Source organism: Oryzias latipes, chromosome 6, assembly GCF_002234675.1.
Source record: "Oryzias latipes chromosome 6, ASM223467v1".
Taxonomy (NCBI): domain Eukaryota; kingdom Metazoa; phylum Chordata; class Actinopteri; order Beloniformes; family Adrianichthyidae; genus Oryzias; species Oryzias latipes.
Genome location: NC_019864.2, coordinates 13,555,515 through 13,569,206, shown reverse-complemented (window position 1 = coordinate 13,569,206; position 13,692 = coordinate 13,555,515). Strand labels below are relative to the sequence as shown.

The window sequence follows — 13,692 nt, the reverse complement described above, 5'->3', positions numbered from 1 at the left end:
AATGTCCATTTTGATGTGCTGCACCTAGCTGACAAAGTCTTGAGCCTTTTGGATGTGGTGTACCGTGTCTTTATGGTGAATATGAAACCACATAATTGAGTAATTTAGCCAACCACAATCAAGAAATCATATACACAGTTTTAATAAAGTGTTGGGGGCCACGTAGTAAAGATTTTATGACAGGAGATAGCTGGCCATTGGAAATTTGAACGCAGGCTGCATTTGAAACCATGGGCCGGACTTTGGACATGCCTGGTCTAGAGTGTATCCTGCCTTTAAAAACCAAGTCCTGTAGGCCTCTTAAATTAACTTCTTTGATTTCTGCAACAACTAAACAATTTACGTCATAGAGTAGTAGTAATGTCCAGATTTGATGACACTATATTTATCCCATATCTCTCTACTTGGGGGAATAAATGCAGGGGTAGGGAGAAGCCGAGGGTAGGGAAACAATACGGATTTGGCCTAACTCACAGATTAAGCTCGAATTCTATGCCCTTTGTTTTCATCAGCAAACATCCTCATCATTTCTTTTGGTAAATGGTAAATGCTTTGAATAAAGTATGCCAACCTTTCAAAAAAATTTGCATTTTTTTATATCTCTTTCTTAAAGATTCACTGTTGTGTAGATGAGAGGCGCATTAGAAAGGATCATGTGTGCCATAATTCCTGCATGGTGCCTGGTGGAAAAGGTGTACTCTGTCTACATTTGCATCTCAAGAGCGTAGTTAGAACTATTTTATAAACAAAGAAACGCAACCCATTCATTGTTGGCAAAAGACACACCAAGATTATCCCTTTTGAAGTATATTTAGAATCTAAAATAACATCTTATAATATTGCAGGGTCTAGAGATAGTTTCACTGGCCCAATGGATTAATGCAAATGTGGTCATCTTTCAAGCCAAAGCTCCAAAAAAAAAGAAAAGCATTCAATCTTTGATTTTAGTCAAAATGCTTCTAAGTAAAACATGCTATGTGACACATACAGTTTTAAATTAGGTAGGCAATCTTTCTATCATAGAACCTCACCTTGCATTTTCTTTCAAACGACGGCTGTCTTTGTAGTGGAGCATCCATTTCCATTTCCCTGTTCTGCTAAGCTCTTGCAAAATTTGAAATATTTTTTTCATGTTGCCTAAAAATTCACATAGTTGAGAGGATGAGTAACATCAAAAAACCAAAAACATATAGTTATACACATAAACCATGGTTTTAGAGTGAACATACAAAGGCTAAGAGGCTCTAGTACGGATTTGTTCAGCAGTAAGAAGCCACCCCGGGTAAATAGCTCCTGATAGGTTAGATTCACGACATCATCTGGTTCATCAATTCCGGTAAACTGCACATCTGGAGACATCTTCAGTTTGAGCAAGTGAGGAACCTAAATACATAAAAACCAAGTTATAAAATCTGTACCATTTTCTGTATGAATCTTGGATCATCCTTTACCTTACAAATGTGCTCTGCAATGTCTTCATTTTTGAGGATAATAAAAAGAGATGTAGAATTTTCCTCACAAATAAAGAATTGAGAGGGCTGCACAGCAATGTGGCCTTCTGATTCCAAATGCACCTTTCAAGAAAATAAACACAGAAATGGGTAAATGTCAAATACATTTGGATGAGAACTATAATTGACATACCATATTTTCACGACCATAAGGCGCACTTGAAAGTCTTAAATGTAGGGGGTGCCCTATGAGGCGGTGCGCCTAATGCAGGGGTGGGCAATTCCAGGCCTCGAGGGCCGGTGTGTCTGCATGATTTCCAGATACTCTTGCCCTACTCATGGCTGATTACCTGGTTCAGGTGTGTCCAGCCAATAATCTTGCCCTACTCATGGCTGATTACCTGGTTCAGGTGTGTCCAGCCAATAAGAACATGCCAGAGCAGGGTATGCTGGAAAACATGCAGGACTGCGGCCCTCAGTGCCCACCTCTGGCCTAATGTGTTGTTGGACTTTGGCAGAGAACGTAGAAGAAGACGGCATGATAACGTAGGAGAAGACAGCATAAGAACGAGGGAGGGAGGGAAGTGTGGGCATGGAAGAAGAGACCAGATGTTTTTTTTCCACGTGTCACCGTCTTTGTTAATCTGTGACTCCATGTGCTTACATCCCACAGATGCTGTGAAAAAACAAGTGAAGCAAATTAACTTGGAGCCAGCTGTTATTCTGGGAGGCTTGACGAAGGAACTGGACATCGGTGTAAACAGGGGCGTTCAAAGTAAGGTTGCGAATGGCGTGGGAGCGATGGATGACGGATGGCGAACACACTTTCACTAAGTCTGGGAGGCAGCGCCAAGCGAGTTACGGCACAATTTGTGAATGGAATGTAGATGCTTGGGCTAACGTTTCTGCTTGTTGTGTCTGCCGGTTGTTCGAGCTTTTGCAAAAGCTGGCATCATTTCATGAGGAGCAGCATGGCAACAAGACGGACTCTAACAATGAAGAAAGTGAACCTGGTGTGTTTGATAGAAATTTAGCCTGGATGTTCTTTCAGATACAGAGGATGAGGACTTTGATGTATTTTTGCATGCTGTTTTATTACTTAAAAAAGAAAAAACAAATCACAACCAACTCAGTTTTGCTCCCGCTGCCTTTGTTAAACACACACTAGCATGCATGTTTTACCGGTAGGTTTTAACGTGCCCGCGCCCTAAAACCCGGTACGCCTTTTGTGTGTGTCAAATAACAAAAAAATCACCCAACTGAGACTGCGCTCTATAACCCAGTGTGCCCTACGATCGTGAAAATACGGTGTTTTAAACAAAACACTTCCATGAATTATAAATATGATTAATGGGACAAAGTTGCACATTTCCATTAAGTATTATGCAAAAGTTTTTGTCAGGTGTGAAAAAAATTCTGTAAACAAAGAATGGTTTCAAAAATGCAATTGATAATCAATAAAATACAGTGAATGCACAAAACAGAATTCTAAATCAATGTGAACCCAATTTGCTTTCAAAACAGGACCATTTCTTCTATGTTCATTTGCAGTTTTTTAAAGAAACTCTGTTGGTGGGTTGTTGAAAAAATCTTTTAGTACTAACCAGATATGTCTTTTTATGTGATCCCAGAAACACTCAATGATGTTAAGATCAGATCTCTGTGGGGGCCATGCAATCATTTCCAGTACTTCTACTTGGCAGTAGAGGCTGACATTTTTTCGAGATTCCTATGGGTCACGGGTTTTCCGCAGGATTCCCGTGGGATTCGGAGACCTCTCTGCCATTAATCCCGGGACCAGATCAAATTCTTGCAGGAGTGGGAACCAATCAATTGAATGAAACAGCTCTTAGAGCCGGATCTTTAATGGGAATGACCAAAGCCTTTTTTTTTTAATTTTTGTATTACAGTTTCTTTTTTTTCTCTTTAAATTGCACGTGAATGGTCAATACATAGGTGTTTGAGCTGAGCGTGGGGTGCGTCTGTGTGATGGTGGTGGGGTTGCGCTGAGAGCCAGCGGGGGAGGCTTGAACTGAGAATAAGGGACAGAGAGCCAGGTGCAACAACAAAAAACCATATCAACACAAAATCTTAGAGTAAAGAAAATATAAATCTAGAACCATTTTACTTTTGTTGATAATATGAAGAGAGAGTGGCAAGTCTGCAGGAAAACAAATCCATTGAGAACCAGCTATAGCCATAATGTAGTTTCCTGACATTATGACTACAATATAACTCATTTGAAAAATAACTACATTACCCAGAAGCCAGAAGTGTTCCTAGTCACAGGTTTTACTGCTGAAGTCTAAAGTGCAGCGATCATAAATCAATGGAGAATTACAACCCACGGCGAGTCCAATGGGCATTGAAGAGGAAAAGTGGCTGAGTCTTTCAGCATTAGAACATTCCAAACACACTGCCCAGGTGACGAAGGAGTGGCTTCGTAAGAAACATTTTAAGGTCCCGGAGTGACCAAGCTAGTCTCCAGATCTCAACCCCATAGAAAATCTTTTAAGGGAGTTGAAGGTCCGTGTTGCCTAGCGACAGTCCCCAAAGATCACTACTCTAGAGGAGATCTGCTGGGATTAATGTACCAAAATACCAGCAACAGTATGTGAAACCTTACAGAAAACATTTGACTGCTGTCATAGCCAAAGGGTATAAAACAATGTATTGAGTTGAATTTTGTTATTGACCAAATAATTATTTTCCACCATGACTTACAAATAAATTCTTTAAAAATCAGACAGTGGGATATTCTTGACTTTTTTTCTCTCACTTTATCGCTCATAGTTTAGGTATACCTATGATTAAAATTAAGGGACTCTCATATTTTTAAGTGGGAGAACTTTTAGAAGAATACTTTTTGTCCCACTGTACAAAAGAATAAAGCAGTGAAGGAAAAACCCTGGAGCTAGATTTGCAAGATTTGCACCACTTCGACATTTTGCACCAAGCCTCCTTCAACTAAAAGCACACTCTTGAACACACATTACATGCTTGGTATGTAAGTAGCATACAGACAAATCCTTAAAACCTGATCAGTCCAAAGCACCATTTTTCTGTATTTCATTTCCTATGTTCCTATATTTTCATACTTGAGCTGCTTTGCCTTAGTTCCACATCAGAGGTTTGGCATTTAAGCTGCAAGTCTTCCATGAAGAACACTTCCAGCCAGACTTTGTCCAACGGTAATTGGGTGTTACTGGGTCCCATTGGTTTCTGCCAGTTCCAAGCAGATGGCACTGCCGAACATTTGATTTCAAGAGGTAGATCTTGAACCCACAGCCTGCTTTCAAGTCTGTCTGGGAGAGGCCTTGCTGATGCAGTAGAACTACCTTGCGTCTTGTTGCCATAGTCAACCTTACCATCTTACTCTTTCTTAAGTCTCCAAACAAAGCTGTTTGGTTCAATTTATGACTGAGTTTTAACTTACAAGTGATACTGATGATTTAACACCTATTTGGTATTGGTTGATCAAACACCTGACAATAATGCGACTATATCTCCTAGAGCAGGGGTCGGGAACCTATGGTTCGCGAGCCATATATGGCTCTTTTGATGGTCACATGTGGCTCGCAGACAAATCTTTAATTATACTTTTTTTTTCATTAGACCAGTCCTTCTCGGGCGCGATGCAATGCCAGAGGCACGCAGCAGTAGCGGTGCTTGGAAAGAAAAATCTGCGCCAGCACTGTCACTTTACTATTATTTATTATTTCACAGAGTTTGTACCAGCCGGAAACCTGTGAATTGCCGTGCCTAAAACTGCGAGCTCCCGTCTCTGAGGAAGAGCGCGCAGCAGCAGCAGGTAGGGGGGGGGGGGGGGGGGGGGGGGGGGGCTGGTCGTGGGGACGGGCAGCAGGTGAATCGCGCAGGGATTGTAAAAACGTAAAACCCGCTGCCCGTCACTCACTGCAGCGTGTGAGTGTATGTTTGGCTCCAGGTCTGCATGTGATCAGTCTGTCTCACATCTACAGAACATTCAGACCTACGATCACGTTTAAAGTCTCAACGCCTGCATGAAGCAGAAACTCACCACGGATCAACCAGACTAGACCATCAGCAAAACTACCACGAGAAATACTCATCATTTATTAGCAACAGCTTAACAATGTTATTAAAAAGAATCCACAGACTTATTGTACTTTAAAAATGTTGAAATTACATCAAATGCACACATTCACTTGTATAGTTAGTTTTAAACATATTGTCGCGGACTGAGTTTAACTTGGCTGTTGTTGGGCCGCGTAAAAAGTTCTGGAGTTCATTAAACGCATCAAGCAGAGATCTGATTGGCTCTCAGTTCTGTCCCTCAGCCTGTTGTTAGGTAATTTGGACCAATGGGGTTCAGCAATGGGCCGAATAAGGGAAATGGGAGGGCTGGAGCGGGAGCAGGGGAATATAAAGTTGGGAGAAGCGCTCTCGTCTCGGCGGGAGAGATTCAGGAGTTGCTGAATTAATTGTACGGCGTTTGTTGTGGTCTGAAGTAACCAGAATAAAGAACCTTAAAAGAAGTTATGTCTCCGTGCCTCAGTGTGGGAAAGAGACGCTACATTAATGTGTGGCTCTTTCGAAATTACATTTAAAAATATGTGGTGTTTATGGCTCTCTCGGCAAAAAAGGTTCCCGACCCCTGCCCCTAGAGCAAGTGTACCAATAGTAATTGATGCTGGTTTGTGGGTAAACAAAGGTAATATTTCTGTTGCTCGCTTTCTTTACATTTCATAAATTGATATACATAATTATTGTAAACCTTTTGTTCAGAGCCTTTTTTCACACCTGACAACTTTTGCCCAGTACTGTTCATATTTTAGTTTTTCTAAAATATTGCCCCCAATTTACACAAAATGAAAGAACTTTGTCTGCATTAATGACTTTGTTAGATATTTTTTGTGTAAACCAAGTAGGCGATTTTTACATGAAGGGATAAAAAACGATTACCTTATTAGAAAATGGGAAATTCAAACATCACAGAAAATGTATGAATATTCAGGCAAAGGAGGAACATGCAAATCATTGTAACAATTGAAGGAGACCACAAAACCTACACAGAGGCAAGGTTGTTCATTAATTTACAAAGATGGCCACAAAAACAGGTTAAAGAAGACCCATGGACATTATTACAGGGAAGCTCTAGCAGTGCAATGTTTAAGTGAGTACAGTTCACTCAAAAGAAAACCATATTTCATGAATTTTTCTTACCTTAGTTTCTTCAAAGAACCGCTCATCAGATGTTGCCAGTATGAAGAATCTGTTCTTTGTCTTGCAGGATTTCTTCACAACAGCATTTAGATTACTTTGGAAAATCTTATTCAACTCTTTCTTCATTTTATCACAGAAATCAATTTTTTCATTGTGTTTGGTATCTGAATGGTTCTGTTGTACCCTCAAGGTTTTAGATTTAGACAGAACCTTCTTGGCAGAACATACTTCATGCATCCTTGCCTTGTACAGCTTTGCACATTCTGATGTGACATTGGAGACCCAAGAACAATTGGTTGGGTTTCTGGTTCCTTGGGACAGATTGTGAGTATCTGGTGTCTTGCCTTTTTCCTCTGTAATGACTAATGGCTCTTTCTTTTTGTGAATGTCTACCTTTATCTTTTGGCCAAAGAGTGATGTGTCCAATAAATCAAATGAATCCTCCTGTTCATCTAAGTTCGAGAACTTGATTGTCACAGGACTGGTACATGGCATCCTCAAACTGTCATTAGTTTCTTGGTGGCATTGTTGTCTTTTACTCTTTTTCAGGAGATTTCTCATTTGGTCCAGAAAAATAAGGCACTCTTGTTCCATGGATGCCTGAGTAAGGTCTTCACACAGACACCTTTGAGAGAGACGCTCCAGAAAAGAATAAGGGTTTTTCCCACCCGTATTGAAAACTGTACATACAAGGGAGCTTGTAGTCGATGGATCTTGCTTGCAGTCATCTTCACAACACATTCGCGTTTCGTCTGTGAGGTCTTTCTCATTTACATTTTTGGTGGTCTGATCATCTGTTTCCTTCGAACTTTGAACCAAAACACCTGGACTTTCTTGAACAAAATCAGTGGGAGCTTCTGGAAATTCACAAAACTGCATAGATGGAGATAATGGAATCAAGCTGTTTTTGAAATGCTCTTTTTCCTGATACAGAATGCACGAAGGGTCAACGTATGAAGTTTTAGGTTTATCTGAGTCAAAACCATTTTCCAAACTATCAGTAGAAACTAAAGATTTCTGGAAATGGCAATCAGGGTCTAGATATGTTTCGTATTCATCAACATTTTTGAAATGACATTTAGAAATTGATGACATCTGCCTTTTGGAGTGCTTCTTAATCTCAAGAACATCTGTAGTTTTATTTTTAACAGCTGATGTCAAATTGTTATCAGATGATTTTTTATTCTGATATTTTAATTCGCTGACTGAGGAATCCACCACCACTTGTGGGTCCATTTTATTTTTCTTCGGGTCACCAGAAGAGTGGCTTGGTGTTGAGAAAGTAAAGTCAAAGTTCTCGATAGAATTATGTTTTTCATCAAGAGAAATGTTCATGCCTTCTGTTTTAATCTGGCTGGGCATGTCCATTGGATTTAATTCAAGGAGGAATCTGTCTATGTTTTGCATAACTCTAACTGTTCTTAGGTTAATATCAGAAAGAATTTCACTTTTGTAGATAGAATCAGTTTTAATTTTTTGCTCAGAAGGCTGCTCATCAAGACCTTCCAAGCTTTGGCCGGGGCATTTCTGAGTAGTATTTTCATAGCTTTTTTTACCACTAAAGACAGGACTTTTTCTACAACTAGCTGAACTAGGTATGACTTCATATTGCTTTTCATCCACAGTGGGAGTAGAGGACCTGCTGCCAAAGACACTCTCTAAAAGTATTTGTTTGTGAGGTTCATTTACATCACACATCAATGTGTCTTGAGTGGAATCTACCCCTTTTAAACGACAACTTTGAGATGTCACACAAACTTCACTGGGCAGAACAGATGTGCTATTGATATTGCCTGTGACGTGTGGCATCGTTTTTAGACCCTGACAAGGTTCTTGAACCTCTACTTGTGACTGTGCATGTACTGCATGTACTTCAGGAATGACCATTATAAAAAATGGAAGAGCATCCTCATTGCACTTGTGCACAACCTCAGATGCTTCATCTTCTTTGAGATCTGTTTCTTTAGACATGCCTGTCACACACAAGTCTTTATCGTCACTCCTAGAAGAATGAGATTGTAGCTGAAATGTTTCTGTTGGAGTTGCACTCTCACCAATCCTATCAGTTGATCCATGTACCTGATCTTCTTGATCATTAAAACCTAGATCAAAACTGACATCTGATACTTTATCTTGAACTCCTGCTTCAATGACATCCTTTGACTTGAGATCAGACAAATCTGTGTTAGACTTATCAAAAGAGGTCTTCTCTTCAGAGACAGACAATGGCGCCTTCATACAGTTTACGTCAAGTGGAAGACAAGCTTCTTCCAAAGATTCCTGTGTCTTAGAGTCGTGAATATGCTGAACTGCAGAAAAAATGCTTGAAGGACTGTTGGAAACGAATCTTTTGTCTTTTAAAGTGATTTGATTTTCATGTAGGTTATGACAGTCTTCTTTAGGACTGATTGTCAGAGGTAGCTGCTGATCCACTTCCACTTGAGGACTGTATTTTTCAATAGAATCCTCTTTTGTTGGATTATGGTTATACATCTGAGGTACTTTGGCATCCTTTAAATCCTGATCAACTTCCATTGGAGAAATGACACTCATTTTCTCATCAAGTCCATTTTCTCTCAAGTGATCCTTAACGTGAAGCTCTCCTTCCATATGCACATGTTCGTTAAGATCATTCCTCTGTTTTATCAGGGCTGACTTGCATCCTTTTCTTGAACCCCACTCGTCATCTTCCAAATAATTGGCATCCAAGACGATATTTTCTTTATCTGAAGCAGTACAGTTTTCAGTTTGTAAAGACTGCTTCACATTAGTTGTCATTGGGCAGGTTTTTACAAGGACAAGTTCCAGTGGGTCATGCTCATCCGCACAAAGCACATCCTGTGTTTCAACAATGTCTCCATTTTTGTTTGGAACAGGATTCGATAAATCCAATTTATTGTGCTTCAAGCACTCCCCTGAAGTTTGTGTACTCTCAAAACTTCTCATGCAAGCACCATCTTCACAGCTTCCATCCTTGACCTCTCCATATTCCGAGAAAGCTTGCGTTGTTGCTCCAGAATCCTTTTGTAGAAAAATAGACGTCCCGTTCCTCTCAAAAAATGTAACAGTGTGATCCAGGCAAACCTCTTTTGGCTTCTCAGTTTTTTCAACTTCCCTTGTGTTTTCTGAGAACTGCTTACTCTCTTTTTCAACCTGAAAAAGAAAGGGTAAACAAAATTTTATTTTTACATTTTATACAATTATCAATAATTGCAGCATATTGTAAAAATATTCAAACATTTTCAACACTTAGCTACATCTTGATCAACATTTTAGCACAGTTCCAAATGACATTCTTTGAATTACTGTAACTCCTCAACCATTTATGCAATCAATGCAATTCCAAACGATTCTAAAGCTGAGAGAAAAGAAATGGCACTCATGTGCAATACTTTACAGTAGTAAAGTAATTTTTCAATCAACGTCAACCAGTCAATTCTGACGGAAAAGCAGATGTACACCATTATTCAACACTTTACTAACTTAAAGTCTTGGCGTTAAGCTGCCTATCTCTGGGCCAGAATACATTGGAATTACGTTAATTAGGTAAATGGACAATGTTATGTTATTTTAAAAAACATGTCATTTTCCTGTCACCACTGATAGCTCCAGAATTTTAAAACGGTTATGGTTTTTTTGTTTTCTGAATGTAACGCGCCATTTCAAAGAACCACCATTTGGGTAGACATATACCAATTGGACATGGTTTCCCAACCCTGGTACTCAACACGCACTGTCTAGCTAGCGTGTTTTCTGTGATAGCTTGCTGATGACACCTGTTTCAGTAAATCATCAAGCATTAAACTCTTCCGAAGCCAGCTAATGACAACAGTCAATATAGGCAGATAAGTTTGAGCAGGGTGGGTATTACACACAGACACGAGGACAGGTATAACAGATTTTTTATGAGTTATCCCTAAATCAATTCTGCTTTACCAGATGAAGCTGAGCATGAATACCAATTTCAGGTATTTTTTTCCTTCATAAAACAAAACTTGTTTGAGTTTCTTTCAAGTAAGCATTGTTTTACCAAGAGGTGAGTGTTTTTAGGTTGTATACTTGGGGAAGAATTTGGATTTAAAAAAATCTCAACAGCAACTCAAGATAAGATATTGCTTCTCTCTCTGTTTTTGTTTTAAACAAGCACTTTGGTTTGTCATCTGACCAGTTGCAAACTAATCTTAAGAATTAGTTTAACTATGGTCTAACTTTTATGATAGAAGCTCACTGTTGATGTTGAGTTTATAGTTTAATTGGGCACAAAATAAGCATTTCAGCTACTTATTAACTGCTGAATCTGGCAAGATCCTTGGATGTAAATGGGTTTGATTTGTCAATTTGGCTGAGGCACACTTGAAAAAAACCCCACTATGGTCACAAGTATACACTTAGGATTTTGAATAACCTAAGTTCACAAACTAAAGAAGTAAGAACATTCAGATAAGGGATGAAAAACTATGGGTTATTGAGACTCATGTCCTATTCCTTCTTCAATCAATTTAGTCTTTACAGTTTGATTAGTTTCCCATCTGATTCAGGCAGTCAACTGTCTAAAATGAAAGAAGCCCAGTAGCTCTCACGGCCTGGGGTTGTCGCTCCATGCAACATATTGAAGAAATACAAACCTTAAATATGTTTGACTCCTGAGACTTCACTGATGACTTCCTCCTCCTAATTTTGTTTGACGATCCAGTCTTTTCATTGGAAACAGAGTTCACTTTTCTGTGAACTTGTGGCTCTGAAAAGCCAGACTTCGCATTTGTGCTTCTTACCGACAAATCAAGGATCTCAGCTTCTGGTTTCAAGATGGTATTCTCATCTTTCCTGAGATTCAAAGCTTTGGGTTCCATAGAGTGTGAAGTGTGTAAATTCACAAAAGAAGCAGATGAAGTGGTTTTAGATTCAGGCTTAGCTGGGCTTGATGCAATCTCGTTAGCCACTTTTAAAGAGTAACTCTCGAAACATGACAGCATAAAAGGAGAGTCAACAGTAAAAAACCGGGCTGTAGTCCGACTGTAAAACAGGCCTATCCACATATGAAAGATAAGTCGCACTTCTTCACTATTGTCCTGAATGGGAGAATTCCACGGCCTGTTAAAGGTATAAAATGGACAAAAATTAGCAACAATAAGAACAAACATACATTGCATGGCAAAAAAAAAGTGTTTCCATTTCTTGACCTGTAATAAAAAGTAAGACAAAGTACATACCCATGTAAAGCTCGGGTGACTACTCTGATTTTTGGGTCACTTGTGAACTTGCTGTCCAGATTAAAGTCATAGTGTTCTTGCCATTGCCTCGTTACTTGAATGGATCCTTCCTTTATGGAAACGGAACGAGAGTTTCTGAAATTTTGTCTCTGTGCCTGTGTACCTGTGAGCAGGTATTCTGAAGGCTTGTGTTCTGGAATGGCAGAAGTGGCTAGTGTTTTATCTTCATCTGCATGCTTGGTTTGATCTTGCAGCACTCTGGTTGAAACACCTAAATGTGTACCTGACAAACCCAACAGTGGAGAGGAAGATGGGGGCTGTGAATAAGCATGTTCTGCAAAAACCAAATCAACAAAGTCATTGTCTCTCATAAGAGGGGCTGGAGGAGATGGCTCAAGAGGCTGCTCGGAACTAACAGCAGGGTTTTTAAGCAGAGCGTGAAGAACTGACTGTTGTTCAGAACTTGTAAGACTTTTTGCAAGGTTACACCTCTCAGGTTCTCTCTCAACTGATGGATTTGGTTGTGGTGGAACCTGGTCATTACTGAGAGCCAAGTCAGCAAGCAAGTTCAAAGCATCTGTAGATGAGCAAGAACTGTTCATGTTTTTCTCAACAGTCTTCCTGACAGACATATCTCTAATACAGTCATTCTTTTCGACTTTGTCACTAAAAGCTGGAGTTTGAAAAGATGGAGTTTGAAAATGCAGCCACCCTGTAAAAACAAAACAGAAGGGGGGAAAAAAAAGAGAAACTGCATGAAGATACAACATGGCACACTGAAAGCACATATAAAATGATTTTGTATACATGTAGCCCTTCTCAGATGCAAAACACAACCCATTATAAAATTTTAATACAACATTCTATGAGCTTTCACCAAGTGTTCCCAAATGTGATGCAAACCTGGCAAATACCAAATGCAGCAACTGCATAAAAAAATCAATTTAAATTAAAATAAACACTAGAGGTTGGTTGCAAAAAGGAGCAATTTCTATTTTTTCCCCATGTTAACAGCCAGATTCTCCTTTAATATAAATGCATTTAGTCTGGTTTCAAGGAAATTTTTCATGTTTTTTTTTGCTTATAACCATTCAAGACAACTGTGGGCAACTGAGTTTTTTTGCTTCAGATGTTTTGGTTTTACCAGAGCTAATAACTATTTTGAATGACAAGCAGGCGGCCCCTAGGGGGAAACTTCTAGTGTTTAGGTTTTTGGCTTAACATTCTGTGAATGTGAATCATAAAACTCCAGTAAATGTGCCATTCCCACTTCAAGATCACTTCAGAATCCAATGAGATCCAAAAATTATTGTCAAATAACACATGACAGGGCTGTGAGCAGCAACTATTTCGTTTTCAAAGATTATATGCGACAAAAAAGTTGCTACACCTAAAGAAACTTTCTTTTACCACAAAGCACACATACAAACTTAGAATTATCTCAAAAATTGACTGTGCCTTATGTATGAAATTTTGGTGTGTTTACTGACCTCAAACTAATTTTCTATGATACACTGTACTCAATAATGTATTTTAGTAGAATTTCTGTAAATTACGAAACCGCACTGCTTGATGGATTGTCGGAGCATTACAGCTACCGTAGTCAGGAGCCTGGCAGAGTGATATTTACTGTTCTTCAACATAAACTGAAAAAGTGAGTGCATTGTTGTGTTTGTGTTGCAACTAAACAATCTTGTGTTACTGTGGATGAAGTTGGACTTATCTGTCATGTTGCATTCTTTGCTAAGGCTGCTTTTTCCAGAAAAAAGAGGCGCACAATAACAGTTCGCTAGAAAAACTTCCCGTCAACCCCTCTGACCAATTGC

General features: G+C 39.3%; 1 protein-coding gene across 4 annotated transcripts in view; it reads right to left on the bottom strand.

The window, feature by feature from the left end:
* LOC101174829 (protein TASOR) overlaps positions 1-13,692 on the bottom strand; it is a 29,736-nt gene that overhangs the window by 5,688 nt on the left and 10,356 nt on the right. For 3 of the 4 annotated variants that reach the window (XM_023955683.1, XM_020703890.2, XM_020703891.2), the window contains 6 exons: positions 11,867-12,578; positions 11,282-11,747; positions 6,657-9,809; positions 1,452-1,574; positions 1,230-1,383; positions 1,032-1,137 (listed from right to left, as the gene is read on the bottom strand). In XM_023955683.1, the coding sequence (XP_023811451.1) occupies positions 1,032-1,137; positions 1,230-1,383; positions 1,452-1,574; positions 6,657-9,809; positions 11,282-11,747; positions 11,867-12,578 (4,714 nt within the window). The remainder of the gene's footprint in view (positions 1-1,031; positions 1,138-1,229; positions 1,384-1,451; positions 1,575-6,656; positions 9,810-11,281; positions 11,748-11,866; positions 12,579-13,692) is intronic. The other variant, XM_011475951.3, reaches the window with a different exon arrangement.